Source organism: Ceratotherium simum, chromosome 11 (assembly GCF_057802395.1).
Source record: "Ceratotherium simum simum isolate JZ-2026a chromosome 11, ASM5780239v1, whole genome shotgun sequence".
Lineage (NCBI taxonomy): Eukaryota > Metazoa > Chordata > Mammalia > Perissodactyla > Rhinocerotidae > Ceratotherium > Ceratotherium simum.
The window spans coordinates 13,431,658-13,450,267 of NC_141910.1; the positions used below are offsets into that span (position 1 = coordinate 13,431,658).

General features: G+C 47.1%; 1 protein-coding gene across 1 annotated transcript; it reads right to left on the reverse strand.

The window, feature by feature from the left end:
• Positions 1-739: 739 nt before the first annotated feature.
• CCT7 (chaperonin containing TCP1 subunit 7) lies at positions 740-17,935 on the reverse strand. The gene is made up of 12 exons (XM_004435531.3): positions 17,798-17,935; positions 12,393-12,546; positions 11,661-11,767; positions 9,474-9,599; positions 8,650-8,702; positions 8,127-8,298; positions 4,911-5,075; positions 3,937-4,125; positions 3,220-3,317; positions 2,720-2,852; positions 2,019-2,225; positions 740-1,105 (listed from the first exon to the last, which is right to left on the reverse strand). The coding sequence occupies exons 1-12, from the start codon at positions 17,801-17,803 to the stop codon at positions 884-886; spliced, it is 1,632 nt and encodes a 543-aa protein (XP_004435588.1). The 5' UTR covers positions 17,804-17,935; the 3' UTR covers positions 740-883.
• Positions 17,936-18,610: the final 675 nt, after the last annotated feature.

The following is an 18,610-nucleotide window of genomic DNA, read 5'->3' on the forward strand; positions in this document are numbered from 1 at the left end:
CCAGTTTCAAGCAGCAAAAGCTTCAGTGGCTTAAGACGACATAATTATTTACCTCTAGCTTCAGTAATTACTAACTACAGCTAGCTGCAGGCCAGCTCTCAGGACTAGTACAAATGAGGAGGCAGTTCGACCCTGCTGACTTCCAGTTAATCTGTGCTGGCCATTCCAAACTTCCACTGGTCAGAAGAAAGCGAAAGGGACCCCTAAGACCACTGGTAGTTGAACTGAGAAGACCAGGTGGGTACTCCTTCAGCCGCCCCCTCAATGGACTTCTAAGAAGTCACAAGCTTAGAGAAAGGTTTTAGAGAGGCCACATACTCTCTAAGAGTCTTCAACCTCAAAATCTTGAACAAGAGGGACCAAAAGAATATGGAGGTAGAAGGGGCAGACAAGGTGATGTAACACGTTTACTCAAACCCTGGGAGCAGGGCCTGATTAGGCCAGGGCCAAATAAGATGATGTCAGGAGAAAAAGAAGCGATGCCTCATCTCCCAGCCACACTGGGACAAAAAAAGAAACCAAAGTGAAACTTCCAGACAGGGGCCACTTAGGTGGAGCGTCCCCTAGCAGGGTGGACCCACACTCCGCCTTAACGACTAGAGGCTGTTGAGAACTTGGGTGAACAGGAGGAAAGATGATTCTCTCTTTTCTACCTGTTGGGTGAGTACATACAAAGCTAAAATGCTGAGCTGCAGTCAAGACCTTTATGAATAAAACTGTGCCCAAATAATGTGCAAAGTGAGTTCTAAGTCTTACATTTTATTTAAATAACCTCCAGTGAGAACAGAGTGGGCCAATTACTACCCCTTCTTCTAATACCAATGAACCAAGAGAGTACGCGCACCCCGCAGCCAGCCTGCCAGCCACTCATGTGAGGTGCCTCTCAGTGGGGACGGCCACGACCTCGGCCCCGGCCAGCAGCTGGGGGAGCGTCCACTGTTGAGCGAGGGTTCTTGATGGTTTCATCTACAGACACGATAAGGCACGCGGCCTCAGAGGCTGCAGTCAGCGCATTGATCCGCACCATGGCTGGCTCCCACACAAAGGCCTCAAAGTTGTCAGCAATGTCCTCATTGTTGATGTCCACCCCGTACCAAATGCCCCCCTGAAAGAACAGGAAGAGGGGAGGTAATATGGAACTGCTCCCAAATTTCTTCTTGCATACCCTCCAAAAGACTCGAATTGTTAGGAATCCTCTCTGAACTTGCTGGCGTTCCCCTGAGGAAGACAGTACCTGCCTGGGGGAGCACCACAGGAACCTGGAAGTGCACCTCCTCCCACCCGCCCCCGCCAACCACCCCCTTCACACCCTGGACATGCCGATCACTCAAGAGCTCTGGGCCCTCTCCCAGGCAAGGTGCTATGTTTTGGGGAGGCTCCATCCTCAGGTCACCTGAGGACTGTGTATAGCAAACCACGGTTCTCAAGAGGAACACTTTCCCATCCCTTATTTCGTTTTATCATCTCACTGCTTCCACTAGTCTCCATTTTACAGATGAAGAAACTGAGGCACAGAGAGGTGCAGTGACTTGCTTCAAGTCCTAACACAAGTCCGAAGCAAGGTCACTCACTCAGTGCTGCTGTCAGAGTGCTGAGCACTTAACAACCATCTCAAATATTTACTTAATAGCAAATGAACAAATTAAGTTCTCAGAGAGCCACGACTTGGAGGCAGCAGTCCACGGCTGGATTGTGTGTCAGCAGGGCTCTGGACTGCCTCACCACCGCACATGTGGCCAGTGTGTGCTTCCAGGCAGGAGGCTGCAGGGTTCCTCCGGTTCCTCCCATCGCACTGTCAGGAGTGATCATAGTCTTGGTAGAAGCACTGAAGAAACCCTGGAACCTCCAGTCCTGGCACTGAGGCTTTCACTCTGCCCTCAGAGGAGGGAGTTAGTTGGTACTGGGTTTAGTTCCAGCCCTATCACCTGGGCCTGAACATGCAGAGCTTGAATAAGCACAGAACACACAGAGTCTAGCCCCATCCACCCAATCCCTGGACCCCGAGGAGAAGGACCCACCTGGGCATGCCGAGCACGCAGCTTGTTGAGGATGTTTGTAGCATCAAAGCCAGCATTGTCACACAGCTGGCGTGGGATAATTTCCAAGGCCTTGGCATATGCCCCAATCAACAGCTGCTGTTTTCCTGGAATGGTCCTTGAGTAATCCCGCAGGTACTTGGAGAGCTCCATCTCAATGGCCCCGCCACCAGCCACCACTGAATCGTTCTGCAAAGATCAGATCCATCTCTCCATGCAAGCAGGCCCCAGTCCAAGCTCCAGGCACAGTCAAGTAGGGCCACTCAGTCAACAGGCCTTCCAGCCCAGAAAGAGAGTGGTTCTTCATTCCTTCCCCCATCCCAAGCCCCAGGAAGCCCAGACATGGCCCTTGTCTGGCATGTCTCAACTTCAATCTGGTGAACCTTATGGTTTCTGACTGTCGTCAAGGTCACCTGTAACTTGAGGGCACTGACACAATCCCTGGGCTGGCTGACTACATCAGCATAACAGCTGCTCATAAGAACAAGTCTTAGCCTTTAAGGCGGCATGACCTATTTTGAGAGACTGAGGCTGTTTCTCTATGATTTGTGAGGTAAGTCAGGGCCCACACGCCACCCAGGGAAGGACAGGTTATACAGGGAAGGAATCACCACACAAATCCAGGGTCTTATCAGCTCAGGTGTAGAGTGGGCTGTGCAGGCAGAAAGCCCCCAGCCTAGTACCTTGATGGCCCTCCTCACAATCATGATGGCGTCGTGCAGGGACCGCTCTGTCTCCTCCATAAACTGCTCAGCGCCACCACGGAGGATGATAGTGCAAGTCTTGGCCTTGGGGCAGCCAGTGAAGAAATTGTACCTACACCAGGGTCAAATCATACATGTGAACTCCTTTCTGCTGCCAACCTGCTGCGTTCTGACCTCACCAAGTCCTCCTAACACTCAGCAGCTGTTCTTCTGTTCCTCACTAAGGTTCTCCAATCCCACCCATAAAGACGTTCTTGGGAAGGTCTGGGGCTGTACCACTGAGGCATAAAAGATAGTAGAGTCGGACTTTAGACCCAACCTGATCTTCTTCCCTCCCAAACCACTCCATATGAGCTCTGTATGCCCTAAAAGGTGAGATTTCAAAAAAGAGTAGCACATGCTACATACTACATCCAAATATGGCAGAAGGCCAGACCCAGGCAGGTCTCAGCCAACAGGCAGCCCAGCCTACAGCTCACCTCTCGCCTCCAATCTGGGTCTCTTCAAAGACCTGGCAGCGGCCCAGCACATCTGCTGACAGAGCATTCACACTGGTCTGGATGGAGCCTCCACAAGCCTGAGGAGCACAAGAATACAAGATCATCTAGCAGTAAAGGCTCATACAAGGTGAGAAGCCACCTAGTCTTAAAGCCAATCCCCATGCTGGACTCTGCCATGGCCCCATGGCCCTCTGCACTGGATAACACTCTCACCCTTGACCTCCAGGCGACCCTTAGGCCCCTGGAAAAGGAGAAAACAAAACAAAACTAACACATGTGAAGGGCAAACAGGCCTAGTGAAAAGGAGATGGGGACCCTTTGCTTCACCCAACACCTCCTCCCCCAAAACCAGGGTGCTTTGCGTCCAGCAACTGAAGTCAGGATCAGTGCTTTAGACCTAAAGTGTCTTTGGTGAGATGCTCATGAAGAAAGGGAGGAACCTGGCTAGAAGCATTAATACTTGGGCTTATGCAGCTAATCACAGCATTACTGCTAGGTTCCCTCACAAATTAGGTTTCCTGCCTTGTTTCGGTTAGACTAATTTTTGTATAGAGAGCACACACACACGGGGACTGGAGCGCTTCACGGGCCTAGACACACATGCCAACCTGACAGTGCACTGTAATATACCAGGGGTAAATGAAAACCCCTCTGGGGCCACGAAGACCAAGAAGGAGCCTGTGAAAGTTTGGTTACCATCATTGTCCTCTTCAGATCCTCCTCTGGCACTCGGCCAGCACAGAACATGTCCCTGTCGGCAAAGTACTGGGTCGCCACATCCCCAATGGGGAGTTTGGACAAGACGACTTTGGCTCCGGAATGATGGATCCTCTCTAACTTGTCATAGAGAATGTTCCACTCAGCATCAACAATTGCCTGATAATCCTAAAGAGACCCAGAAAAGGATGAAGATGCTTTGGGGTGCAGGTTAGCATATATGTTAGGCTAAAATATACCCCCCAAAATAAAATATGCTGATTTATTTGGGAATTAACAGGGGGTAAACAGAATAGCCTCTTCTTAGTCCAAATAAATAAGGACCCTGTAAGATAACTTAGGGACCACCTAAAACTTACGACTGGGAGCTACACCACTGCTGGCACTGCCAAGGTGTGAGAAATAGTTTAGCCTTGCTGAGTTCTAGCCTCCTCTGAGGTACTGCACCCATGGAATTCCCAATGATAAGACCCTTTCCCCCAAAGGCCATTCTGCATTGGGGACACATTTCCCAAGAGCACCTGCTTATAGCTGGGTGACACTGCTAGCTCCAGGGACAGCCTTGGTAATATCAATAATGGGAGTACACCTGTCCCTGCAGTGTGAGACCCAGTCTAGAAGGGGAAGAGCCCACATCTGCCCAAATCAAGAGGAATCAAAATACTGGGCTTGCTACATAGCCAGAGAGCCCTGGCCAGCCCCTTCCTTGGGCTGGGGACAGAAGATAATATTTCAGCAGGTCTGCCCTATCCAAATCTCCTCAGGTTCAGGTTACTCAGAGACAGTACAGAGTGAGAAAAGAAGTGGGCCTGGTATTTAGACATCAACATTTAGGGGGACAGGAGAAGAAAGGGGCCCATAAGGAGCCTGAGAAACAGAGCTGGGCCTAAGGCAGCCACAGAGACCCAAGGCTTTGGCCCATTTCCACACCACCGCCAGCTGGTGGGGCCTACCTCAACTGTGTGGACTCTGATTTCAGCGTTATCTTTCTCAGCTTTCAGCTCGAGCTCAACATTTAAAAGGGCAATCATTGGATTATCATACTTTTTGGGTTGCATTTCAAACCCAGCATAAGAGAAAGTCTTCTTGAATGCAACACCAGCTACCAGCTGGGACTCCTGTTTAAAAAAACAAACAAAATAGTTCAACAGTTCAGTACACGCAAGAAATTAAATCAGCTCAGTGGTGTGCTGGACTAATGTGTGTCCATTCCCAGGAACCTGGCAGAGTTAACCATGTCTTTATTTCATTGTTGTAACAAAGCCTTTCCATTATCATAAAAGCTGGGGAAAATACAAAACATATTTTTGTTGTCTCTTCAGCATAAGGAAAATCAGCTTACAGAGACTAAGCATGGTAAAGGCCTGTTTGGGCTGTCCTCTAAGACTGGCCTTGAAACAGGTGCCAAGGGATAATGCTGTAAGTATTTACCTGCAGAGCCAAGAAAGGAGGCAGGTATTTACGACTAAAGCACAGGCTGTCCAATGCCTCCCACTTCGATCCCAACTCCTGAGTCTTCTACTGTACACACCTACGCATACCCCTCTCTACTTGTACTGCATGCACATGCGTGCGCGTGCACACACACACGCACACTCTCCAGCACGTATGCTATAGCCTAGCTGCTTCCTCTTCCCAGGAGATAAAGCCAAAAGGTCGCAAAGGTCAGAAATTCCCTGTGCAGTTCCCAAGCTATCATTGTGGCTTCCCCCATCTCAATCCCTCAAAACATGAACTTCTACTTCTTGTTCCATAACAGAGCTTCCTGTGGGTTGGATTTAATAGCAAGGCATAATAGAAAGCATGTTGCACTGAGCACTGACTTCAGCACTCTCAGAAGATGTAGGTTCAAATCTCAGACCTCTTTCTTACCAATGATCAAGTCATTTCTCGCTCCATAAAAAAGGGTATATTCAGTTCAATGACCTATCTGTTCTCTGCCAGTGCTAATCCACAATCCTAATCTATAATACTGTAGCCTATCAGGGAACAGATTCCTACATGATTCAAACCCACAGCGTCCTGAAAGGGGTGATGCCTAAGCTGAATCAGGATGGAGGAGCAGAAATTAGCCAAACAGAAAAAAGGAAGAAAGAGATGTTTGCAAGGGGCAAAGACAGTGTGCTGGAATCAGAATGCAAAGCCCTTTGCAGCTGCTGGAATATAAGTAGAGGGCAGGGACCCGCTTAGGAGAATCTTATAGGCTCTGCTAAGGCCTGGCTCTTATCCTGTAAGCAATGCAGAACCCCAAAAGGCTTTACACACAGGGCAGTAAACAGGGGAACTTCACCCTGCAATAGAAAATAGAACAGGTCTAGGGATGCAAGACTGGAGGAAGGGTGACCACTGCCAGGACAATGGTCTTGGGATTAAGTAAAAGAGATAGACTGAAGGTGACCAACAGGTAGGTTGTGGGGAACTGGAAAGATTTTCAAAGATGACCCTAGATTTCTGGTTTGAGTGACTAAACAAATGGTGGTGATACCAACTATGTCAAGGAATACAGAAAATCCCACAAGTTTGAAGGACGATAACGAGTTCAGTGGCAATTAGATACAGGAGTGTGAGGCTCAAGGAAGAGGTAAACGGTGAGGATTTACATCAGGAAGTTCTCAGTTAACCCTGAGAATAAGTAAATCAGTAAATAATTACTATCACCATTTAGTGAATTCTGCACATCAGGTTTTGTGTTAAGAATTTTACATGCATTTATGGGATGTGCGACAGTTTGAGAAAAATACAAGTTTTTTGTGTTTTTGGCTTGGAGCCCCTGGCTTTCTCACCAGATAAGATGATTAGTTCTGATCCCTAGTTCAGTGGACGCCAATTGAATCTCAAGGGTTTAAGGAAGTAGAAAAGCCAAGGAGAAGATGGAATACTGCTACCAAAGCAGTGGGTAAAGACAAAGTCAACAAGCCATGATGTAGAGAATGGGCTGAAAAATGAGTGACACTGGGGGCCAGAGAGGGAATGGCTCAGATGACCTCCAGATTCCTCACAGCTTTAGCACATAAACCTCAGTGCACTGACATGTGCCATGACAGGAGGAAGAAAAGGAGAGAGGAGGACAGAGTGCAAGTGCAATCTGGAAAGGTAAAAGTCAAAGAACAAAAGGTGAGGGGCCAGGCTCTAATATTTCAAGCAGGTCTTGCCCTGCTTCACTTCAGCCTGAGGTCACCAAGGAAGAGTATGGTAAGAAGTAGGGCAGGCCGGAGACTGGAAAGGTCCAAAGTAGCACAGAGACACCAACATCAAAGGAGGTTTCCAGACAGATACTACTGTGTTAAAAACAACAACAACAAAAACAAGTTACAGTCGTGTTGTGCAAGATAACAGCCACTAGTCACATGTTGCTATTTCAATTTAAATAAATGGAAATCAAATTTAAAACTCAGTCGTTCAGTTCCACTAACTTCATTTCAAGCTCTCAGTAGCCACACCTGGCTAGTGGCTACCATACTGGAAAGTGCAGATATATAACAGTTTCACAACTGCAGAGAGTTCTTTTGGGCAGCAATGAGTTAAGAGCTACACATGCTGATATGGATCAAATTCTAAAATATGTTGTTAAGTGGACAAAAGCAAGTTACAGAAAATTGTATTATAAGTGAGCACTTGTGTTTAAGAAAGCAGTATTTACATATGTGCTTATAGATGGCAGAGTAATTCTGGAAGGATACAAACACAGTCTCTTAATAGTGGTTGAATCTGGGGCAGGAGTGGTGTAGGGCACGTTAATTTTTTCCTTTAGGCCCTTTTACACAGTTTGAACTACATATCATCTATCCAAAACACATGAATAAAAGAAGGGAGAGCTTGACTATATCACTTGGAGAAGAACGGACTGAAAAGTACTTCTCAAACTTATTGAGAGGATCATAGATAATTTATTGGAGCTAGCCCTATCTCCTCCCACATTAACAGTGAGATTCTGAAAATCAGCCAGTTCAACCTTCCAATCCGCTGACAAGTAAATATAGGCCCACAGAGGTTACAAAATGTATCTACAGTACCGCCTATAGTGGCAGTATGGGAACACAGCTCAAGTCTGACTTCCAGTCCAACAAGCACTCTCTCTACACCTGTAACGTTGCTCACCTCCTATATACAAGCTGTCCGAAGGGTCAATGTGAAAGCAGGAGCCCCCTAGGAGGCCGTAGCAGGCTTACCTCCAGGGCACCACCTTGCACCTTCTTGATTCCAATCATTTTAAGCTGCAGCAAATCATCAAGCATCATCACCGCATCCACCACCATCTTAGCAAAGAAGGCTTTCTGCTGGGAAATCAGCTTGGAGCTCAGAGCAGTCATGGCACACTTCTCCAGCAGCTTCCTCTGCTCCCTGGGACACAAGCGTGGGACCTGCATCAGGACTTGAAAGCCCCTCTTATCTGACTCTATTGCAACGTGGAGGTGGTTTCTGTTCTAGCCTCCGAACTCAGCCCTCACCACCTTCATCTTCTGTATCTTTAGGGCAGGTTATCAGTGACAGATGGTGACGGCAGTTCAAGACCTCATGTCTGACAGCTTTTAAACTACATTCTACAGCCTCTTGTGCTGCATGGACTGGGGCACAGCCAAGGGTCTAGCAAGAGCCAAATAGCCCCAGGCCCATAAAGGGATTACGGCAAGCTTCTGCATCCAACTTGGCCACAGGAAGTCAAGGTTCTAACAAAGCCCACTGCAAACTTACACTTTATCTTCCTTCTTCACAGTCACTGCGATCTCTTTGATCTTGTTAACTGCCTGCCAAGAACAAAAGCTGAGTGAGTCTCTCATGCTAAAGACAAATTGGAGAAGTAGGTCCCAAACTCTCTTGCTAGTCCCTCATCTGTTTACAGCTGAAACAACATTCGTAAGTCTTGCAGCTGCCCAGAAAAATAGAAATCTCTATAGTTTAGACTTCTCTCAAAGTTAGAAATGTAGAATGGGTATAGTTCTGAGCACTTCCAGGATTTGCAGGTAACATACGTAAACAAATGAGGGGAAACAAGCTATTACAGTAGATTAGGCCAAACCTTCTGGCTTATGATAAACACCTATGACAACTTCTAACACTTTATATATTCATTAGATATGTAATATATGATATACACATTTGTATGTTAAACTTTATATCTTTTGAAAAGCACTCCTCATGTGATCTCATTTTAACGTCACCACCCTGAAACAGACTGAGAAAGTAAGGCCTAGAGGATTGACTTGCCCCAGGTCACAGAATGAAGGTCAATAAAAGTGAAGGCGCAAGATGTGCCATGAGGTACCTGGTAAACAGACTTACTGAGAGCCTATGATATGTCTACACAGTCTATCAGGAAACTTGAGGCTTACAGAGACTAAGCAACATGTCTAGTTAAAAAGCTACTGAATGGTAGAACTGAGACTCCTAGGGAGTAGAACTCAGAGAATGTCCAAGAACTCTGTTCCCAGTCCCTCCAACACCCCAGTAAAGGTATTATCTTAAGAGAAACATGAAGCTGCCCAGGTACAAGGCCAAGTTAACCAGTATTCCCATACCAACTGGGTGGCAGTGCGGAAAGCTCGGATGATGATCTGTGGGTGTAAACCTTCCTCCACGTAGGGTTTCACCTGCTTCAGAAACTCTGCAGCCAGCAGGGTCACTGAGGTAGTGCCATCACCAACCTGGAAGAGGATGACAGGAAATTCTCGTTTTCTCACGTTCGGGGATAAAGTCCTGAAGCTCCATTTTTAGGTAATCTACCCATTTAAACTGGAGACTGTTTAAATGGGTGTCAAGCTTTTTTCTGGAAGCATAGGTTTTTGCAACAAGTAGAAAGAAGGCGACAGTTAAGTACCCCTCCCATCAAAAGGTCCTGGGCTACAAAATTAATTTCACAGCTAGGCCCATTCTGCAAAGAGGGCTGATTTGGACAATCAGATTTCCTCAGGATAAGAAATTATATAAGCAAATTAACCAAGAACTTATTTATTATGTACAAGGCACTATGATAAATAAGACAGTCCCAGTCATGCTTACAATACAACGCTTACATGTCACAAATAACCATGGTAGCTAAAGGCATGAGATACATATTCTTTAAGGAACACAAGGTCTATAGGAGTTTACAAAACAAACCTCCCACACTCAGTAAAGTCTTTTATATTTTAAATACTACTTGGAATAAGCAGATTACTAGCCTGCTAATCTTTCTTACATGACAATTTTCTATGACAGGATCTACACCATATTTTTTTTTGTGTGTGTGAGAAAGATTGGCCCTGAGCTAATATCTGTTGCCAGTCTTCCTCTTTTTGCTAAGAAAGACTGGCCCTGAGCTAACATCTGTGCCCATCTTCCTCTATTTTTTTTTTTTTTTGTATGTGGGATGCCGCCTCAGCGTGGCTTGATTAGCGGTGTGTAGGTCCATGCCTGGGGTCCAAACCTGTGAACCCCAGGCTGCCGAAGCAGAGCATGTGAACTTAACCATTACGACACGGGGCTGGCCCCTCTACACTCTATTTTTAATGAGGAAGAAAAAGAATAAGAGCTTTTAAGAAAACTGGCTAACCTTTGACTTGCAAGAAATTTATTTTCAACTTACCTACGTCCATCGTGTAATATAAGAGATTCTCAAGGGAGAAAAAAAGGTTACTGTGGCGAAGCGTTCAAGCTGCCAAATTCCTGGACAGAAAGGTATTCCCTTGTTGAAGACATTAACAGATCAAATCCAGACCCTTCTCACTTTAATTTTATATAGTGTTTTAGAGGCTACTGGGTCCTAATAAACCTTTTAATATAACTTCAGGACATACCTGTAATACTCTAAAATGCAAACCTGTCTCTCAACATTTATTATCAAGATTCCAGTGTCAGAAACGGTTTTAAAAAAGGCAGACTAGGGGCCAGCCCTGTGGCCTAGTGGTTAAGTTTGGCGTGCCTGGGTTCAGTTCCAAGGCACAGACCTACACCACTCATCAGCGGCCATGCTGCGGTGGTGAACCACATACAAAATAGAGGAAGACTGGCACAAATGTTAGCTCAGGGTGAATCTTCCACCGCCAAAAAAAAAAAAAAAAACAAAAAAACAGACAGACTGGTTAATGCCACTAAATTGTACAGTTAAAAACAGCTAAAATGATAAATTTTGTTATGTATATTTTACTACAATAAAAAAAAAAAGATAAACTGGAAACCTTAGAGTTTCCAGCCCCACCTTATAAGGTGACTAACAGATGAGAGGTTAAACTATTTACTAGCAACTCATATGAATGACAGCACACAGACCCGGTCCTAAGATCTCAGCTACCTGCAGTGGAACAGTAGGAATTTTAAAAGACTATTAATTCCATCTAAATATTTTTACAAGCACGTAATACTTGTGAAACTTTAATTTTAGATATAAAAAAATTTTTTTGTTTTTTGTGAGGAAGATCAGCCCTGAGCTAACATCTGTTGCCAATCCTCCTCTTTTTTTGCTGAGGAAGATTGGCCCTGGGCTAAGATCTGTGCCCTTTTGTCCACTACTTTATATGGGACGCTGCCACAACATGGCTTGACAAGCGGTGCGTTGGTGTGTGCCCAGGACCCGAACCTGCAAACCCAGGGCCGCTGAAGCGGAGTGCACGCACTTAACCGCTACGCCACCGGGCCGACTCCTAAAATAAATTTTTTAAGAAGAGAGCAAAGGAGCAAGGAGGCATGTGTTTCAACCTCCATTAAACACATATGCTTTATTTTCCTACCTCAGCGTCTTGGGATTTGGCAATGTCCACTAAAGTCTTTGCTGCAGGATGGACAACATCAAGGAGTTTCAGAATTGTGGCCCCATCATTAGAAATTGTTGCTTTGCCTTAAAAGGAACAAATACAAAGTAAAAAGGTAAAGATCCTTTCTTAAATTGTCTTCTAGTTGGACTTGGAGCCCATCACACTTTACTGGGATGAGGCAGAGGAGATCATCGCGGGAATGAACTGATCTTTTTATAGAGAGTTAGCTCTGTGCAAAGGGCCACCTAAAATTACAAGCTTTGAAAGACTGTGAGCTCCTGATTTCCTCTGAACAGCAATTAGTACACTTCAAACTGATGTAGAAAACTTTTAAAAATGAGAATAAGTAACCACTTAGATATTCCCTAGTATCCCTAGTATCTGATTTGTCAATTAATACACTAAAACAAAAGGAGGAATTTTCTTTGTCTTGGCAACATAATACAACAGGAGCGACCAGAGGCAACTCCAGATGGTTCTAATCCATATCTCTCTACAAGACAACAGGCTCCTGAGCCCAGCTTCCGCCATATACTCCCACAAGGCTCAGCATTCAGGACAATGTATGAAATGGAACCCCTTCATAGTGAGCAATGCCTCAGAGATCTTAGAAGTAGCGGGATTTCTGATGCCAACCTCTGCCAGCCCCAAACACTTCCCGGGAGCCTCCTTTCCTGCACACTGGCCTGAGGAGCCCTGCAGACTTACCTCGGCCATCCACAATGAGCTTGTCCATGCCTCGGGGGCCCAGGGTGGTTCTTACAGCCTCGGCAATCACCTGGCAGGCACTGATGTTACTTACAAGTTGGGGGATGCCTTGGGAGCTATCAGTCCCCTCTTTCAACAGGATAACTGGTGTGGGCTAGAGAAGAAAGAACAATTGACTGCTTTTAATAATCATCTATTACAATGAGACTCAAGGAGGGAGGGGAGAGGAAAAATGCTCCCATCTCCCCCATGATGGAAATATCTGGATGCCTTTTTAAAATCACATTTTCCCACTGTCCACCACATCCATTCTTGAACAGCCTCCACCTCCAGAGATACTGCCAAGGCCACAACATACCCTGCAAGCGTGTGAGAAAATAGTTTCAGAAGCACTCATTTAGTCTAAAAGAACAAATCAAATAACGTGTTCTCCAGTGCCCCGGTGAATGAGCACAGCCTTTTCAACTTCTGACCCTATTCCATGTGTGGAGGAATTAGGTCACAGCACAGGAGGAAGCAGCAGGCCACGCTCGGTGTTCACCCTCCAGCGAAACACCCACTTATCTGCATTACAGCTTAATCCTAGAGTAGACAGGCCACTGGTGCAACACACAAGGGGCCAACAGCTTCAGGCGTTGTCCTGGAGACGCCCAGGCAGACAGCTTTACCAGCCATGTTTAGCTGGAGTGCGGGAAGTAGCCAGACACAGAAACAAACAGCACCTTTGTCCTGACTCTCAAAACAACAACAAACCTAATCCAGATAGCAGTTTCCATCTCTCATGCCAGTTCCACAAGCTTCCTTGTGACTAATCTCCCATCAGATACCCCAAAGAAGTTTTTCTCCTTCCATTTTGCATTAGCCTCCAGAACAGTCACTATCCCTTCAGAGGCTTAATTTGCAGACCCGCTTTAGAATCTCTGGGAGGACAGGGACACTTACTTATTTGAAAGGGCCTGCTTAGATACTTTGGTTCCAGTGACCATTAGCACAGACAGTAATTCCTCAGTTTAGCAAACAAGAGTACTTTCTCTCTGCATCCAAGCCTGTGCCTGCAGAGGCGAGCTCAGGAACCAGACCCAGTCGTCCTAGTGTCTGTGACTAACTGTGTGTGTGAAACAGAATATAGTAAGGGTAAACAGTGTTTCAAAACTTTTGTTGTGTTAGTTATGTGTGTGCTATTAGGCTGTGATTTAAAATTGATTTCTTACTGTGGATTGCAACATAAAGTTTGAAAGCCATTGCCCATGTCCACCCCTGGGGGTACTTCAGGTGTCTGAGCAGGGAAGGCATGGGAAAGCACAGGGCTGTCTCAGCTCCTAAAATAAGGAGCCATGAATTCACACACACCAAACAGTCTAGTGACCCATATGACACTGACTCGTATTAACTGGGCAATTCCTTAAAAAGTTCAACTACTTTGGGCAGTGCAGCTGAAGGGTAGTAAGGAAGCAGAAGATTGGAATAAGGCTGAAGAGGGAGGCAGGAACCAGAATACTCACTTGTAGACAGACCATGGTAAGGAGTTTAGATTTTATTCCTACAAAGAAGGGAAGCCCTGGAAAAGCCTTTATTTTTTAATTTTATTTATTTATCTTTTCCCCCAAAGCCCCAGTAGATAGTTGTATGTCGGAGCTGCACATTCCTCTAGTTGCTGTATGTGGGACATGGCCTCAGCATGGCCAGAGAAGCGGCGCGTCGCTGCGCGCCCGGGATCCGAACCCAGGCCGCCAGCAGCAGAGCGCGCGCACTTAACCGCTAAGCCATGGGGCTGGCCCTGGAAAAGCTTTTAGCAGAGGAATGGCAGAGTCTGATTTACATTAAAAAAAAAAATTAAAACTCTACAGAAAATGGGTAAGAAGAGGCAAGAGATGATGTGCAAATACATCAAAAGGGCTGGAAAGATGTTCAACAAACTAATGAGTAAGACAGTGGTAGTAAAGAAGGTTTTGACACTTCGTATTGTATATTTTCTGTTGTGTTTCAACATTTTTCTAATGAACATATCATACATTACTCTTTTTTCTCTTTTAAAGAATGCCTGTCAGATAACCTCCTAAATCTGGGGCCAGGCATGGCTGGAGAGAAAATTCCTTCCGTTTTATGGCAGTATCCCAGGTCTGGTGGCAAGAAACGGCTTCTCTATACACGCAGCATTCTTTTGGGCCCCTCACACCTTCTGTAAGGAGAGGCATGTCCCCTAAAAGGCCCCACCTTCTCCCAGTCCTGTAAATCATTCCTCATGGCAGGCTCCAGCCTTCTTTGGTCCACCCCTGCCCCAGATGGAGTCTTAACACTTTAAATCAAAAACCAACTTGAGTCTCAATGCCATCCCACGGCCTTCAATGGATTCTTTCACCTCTCCAGACTAACTTATCCAATGCTTTTGTAGACTTTTCTCACCTCTACCACCAAATTGTACTCCCATATATAAGAGCCACTTTCTACCAAAATGACTTTCTTACCACTAGGCCAGCAATTCCCCAGAGCCCCAATTCTTCCAAGAAGCTTTCTCAACAGCAGCTAAGAGAGCATCCTGAACAGGGGATCCCATAACTCTTTCTCTGCTTCCTCTTGTGCACAACTTTTATATTGTCAAGCACAAGTAGAAGCTTCCCAAAGGTAAGAACTATAGTAATCTCAATTTGTAGAGTGCTTAGATTTGGCCACATATGAAGCAATATACAGCACCTTTGGGTGCTGAAAATTCAACTGTTACATATACTTTATTTTTTATTTTTTTTAAATTAGGTGACTGCCACACAATAAGGCTAGTTCATTATTTTTTTTTTTATAATTTATTTATTTTTCCCCCCAAAGCCCCAGTAGATAGTTGTTATGTCATAGCTGCACATCCTCCTAGTTGCTGTATGTGGGACGCAGCCTCAGCATGGCCGGAGAAGCGGTGCATCAGTGCGCGCCCGCGATCCGAACCCGGGCCGCCAGCAGCGGAGCGCACGCACTTAACCGCTAAGCCACGGGGCCGGCCCTGTTACATATACTTTAAAGTGCTTGATACAAGCCATGAAATGATAGCACTGGCTTATTTTTGGAAAAGCATTGGCAGTATGGGACATTAAATTCATTGAGACTTCTTAAGTATAAAGCAAGAAGGGACTGGAAGCAGCTGACCACACTGTCCTCAAGTTCCCTATGCTTTGGAGGCTGTATAGAAATGGCAGGCCAGGTAGAGAGACGCTATGTGGAAGGTGGGAAGAGAGGAAAAGGTGGCAGAGCTGGATTGAGCTAAGTCAGGTCAAGCAGGATAGGTTCTCTTCTATCCATTCCCCAGGGGCAGGCACCACTATGGAAAGTCCAGCTTCTGTCCCTAAGTTACTTTTCAACCTCACTCATTCGTATTCATGTAAACAAACAATAGCAGATTCCAGTACCCTGCAAAGGGTATCATGGAAGACTTGGGAATTTTAGCTTAATGATCTTCCTCTTCATCCTCCTTAAAAACTTTTATTGAGCATTATTAAGCTTGATGTTCTATAAAACAACAACAGGTGTTGATATGCCAAGACATACAGCGCTCAACACCACAAAGGCAAGGACGTTCTGTGGCACAAGCTGTACCAAAGTCACAGGACTGAGGTTTTGGGGGACCTTTTACCTCTCTTTCAATCACAGAAGGCTTCTAGAATATCAAGGACCAATTTGATGACAGCAAGGAGGATTCTGGTGGCAGAAGTTTCACATTCCAAAAGAAGAGATATAAACAGCCAATACAGCAGAGAAACAGCAGGGGTCAGTCCCAGAAAAACCCAAGCGTGGTGGTCTGGAGCCTCTTGGGGAACGGTTTCATCATTGGACAGAAGAACCTTGCTTCTGACCCCCATTCTTTGAATGCCAACCAAAACTCTTATGGTAGCCTTGGCAGCAGGATGGATTACAGGGAAGAAAGGAAGCAAGCAACTGCCTAGCAGCACAGCTAACATTTGCTGAGTGCTCACTACAGGCTGGGCACACTTTATACGTATTAATTCATTTAATCCCCTCTAACAGACTAAGGGCCAGAAATGTAATGACATACTCAAAGTCAAACACTTAGTAAGTGGCAGTACTGAATTACAAACCTAGGCATTTGGTGTGGCTCCAGAGCCCTTACTCTCTACTCCTCTACTATGCTGCCTCCGCACAGAAAATGAAGAGGACTTCAGGAATAGATGATGTTGAAGAGGACTGAAAAAGGGCAGTACTGGGGTATGAAGAGGAGGGGGGTACAGATAAATGCCAGGTTCCTTCTCTCTTGGGTACAAGCTGGAGTCACAGGGCATTTGGTAGCAGAAATGAACACCTCACAGGTGTCAGCTTGACATCTACCAGGACAGGGAGAAGAGGCAGGAAGCAGGAAAAGAACAGAGAACTGAGTGGGACTGATAGGCCAAAGCGAAAGAGTGAACTGCCAAGTGCACAGGGAGCAATACTTAGTCGGGTTTTGCCTCAAACACTTCCTTAAAAGCTGGCCCTGTTCAACAGCAACTCAGGAGTTACCACCGAGGCTTGGGTCTCATGTAAAGTACCTGCAGCTCTGAGATGCAGAGAAGGGATGCTGCCGAAGGGCGGGGAGGGCTACAGGGAGCCTCCTAGGTTAGGATTCACTAACCTCCCTAATCTAAGAAAACGAGACCCAGGGTGAGCTGGCCAACTGGAAAAGCCTGGTCTAACGTCACATCCGAAGGGGCAGACAGGGTCGGAGTCAGAGCCCTGTCTTCCCCGCTCTGATGCAGTGTCCCCATCTGCCCTGCCCATTCTCCTGGCTGAGTTGTTGCACCCCCAACAACCAGCTGGGCATGGTTCATTCGGTAGGCACTAAATACGCATTTACTTAACGAATGAACGAGTGGATGAACGAATTAAAGTGAGAGGGAGGAGTCTGTTTCCGTTTATCAGCAGCGGCCGAGCTGGGGGGTAGCGAGCGACCATAGTTGAGACCTTGGGCTCAGCCCAACGCAAGGTCCCATGCTGCCTCTGCCCGTTCTAGGAGGCACATGTCTTTACAACCCGCATTTCCCAGGGAAGCCAGGGCTTCCACGTCTGCTCGCCGACCGCGTATGCGCGCCCAATCCGCACTCGTTTAACACAACTCAAGATTGTGAGGGGCTCCAAAAACCGGGTCTCCGACGCGGGTTCGCGGCCCCGAAGCACCCTGGGACTTGTAGTCCCCAGCCAACCCGCCCAGAGCCTCCCCTCGAGCCCCACACAGCCCTCCCCCAGGGCCCCTGCTCCGCGCCCGGGCCAAGCCAGGCCGCGGCGGGCCGGGGTCGCCCATAGACAGGGGGCCGGGGCGAGGACAGAGTCAGTAGGCAGGGGAGGGCCTTAGAGGGCCGACCCCGGCCGAGCGGCGCCAGCCATGGGCCAGATGGCAGCGGATGGCGACGGATGCGCGAGACGCCACTCACCATCATTTTGGAAGCTTATTCAATGGCCCGCTACTCTTCCTCTCGTCTCCTTATCCAGGCCGCCCAACAACCCCACAATGCACCGCGCCAGAGAAGTCCCCAGAAGCTTCACCAAGCGGTTGGACCGGGAGAGGAAGGGGACGGGCCACTTCCGCCACCCTATGGTTCATTACCACAGAGTCGATGTTGCTAGAAGGGCCCGAGGCTGGGCCTCCGAGGGTGCTGTAGCGAGAAGCTTTGGTTAGCGAAAGGTCGCCGGATTTCGGTCGTGCCTTTTCTTTGAGCGTGTAGTGTCCTTGCTCAGCCCGCGTGACCCCCACTAACCCTAATTGCATTCCCCCTTTCCCCCTGGACGCCAGACCAAGGCATGCAATAAACGCAAACATTTATTAAACGCTGACTGTGGGACAGGCTCATGTTAAGTAAGCACTTCGTAAGAGGTCTCACTTAATCCTTGCAACTCTATCGCCTTGGTACTATTATCATGCCCATATTACAGATGAGGGAGCTGGGGCTGAGAGGTTAGGAAAGGTGTTCAAAGTCATAGTTACACAGTAACTGATAGAAAGGCAGGCGTGGGCACCTGGCCCCAAAGCCCGTTTTCTGGCTCTGCACTGGCTAGAGCCTCCTCCAGGGTGGGGTGCATCAGGCCACGTCCCCAGCGCCTACCGACAGTGAGCGCGCAAGCGCTGTCGGATATGGGCAGAGGCCGAGCAGAGCGCGGGTCGCGGGTGACCACCGGGTCGCTAGACGAATGTCTTCCCAAGGAGGGGGTGGAGAAGAGGGAGGCACAGTTGGGAGAAGGCAAATCGC

Excerpts from the sequence above, each read along its gene's own strand:
- CCT7 (XM_004435531.3), bottom strand. Across the intron at positions 9,600-11,660 it reads CCAAATCCCAAGACGCTGAG|GTTGGTGATGGCACTACCTC; the intron begins GTAGGAAAATAA and ends ATCCTCTTCCAG. Across the intron at positions 1,106-2,018 it reads TGCGTGCTCGGCATGCCCAG|GGGGGCATTTGGTACGGGGT; the intron begins GTGGGTCCTTCT and ends CTGTTCTTTCAG.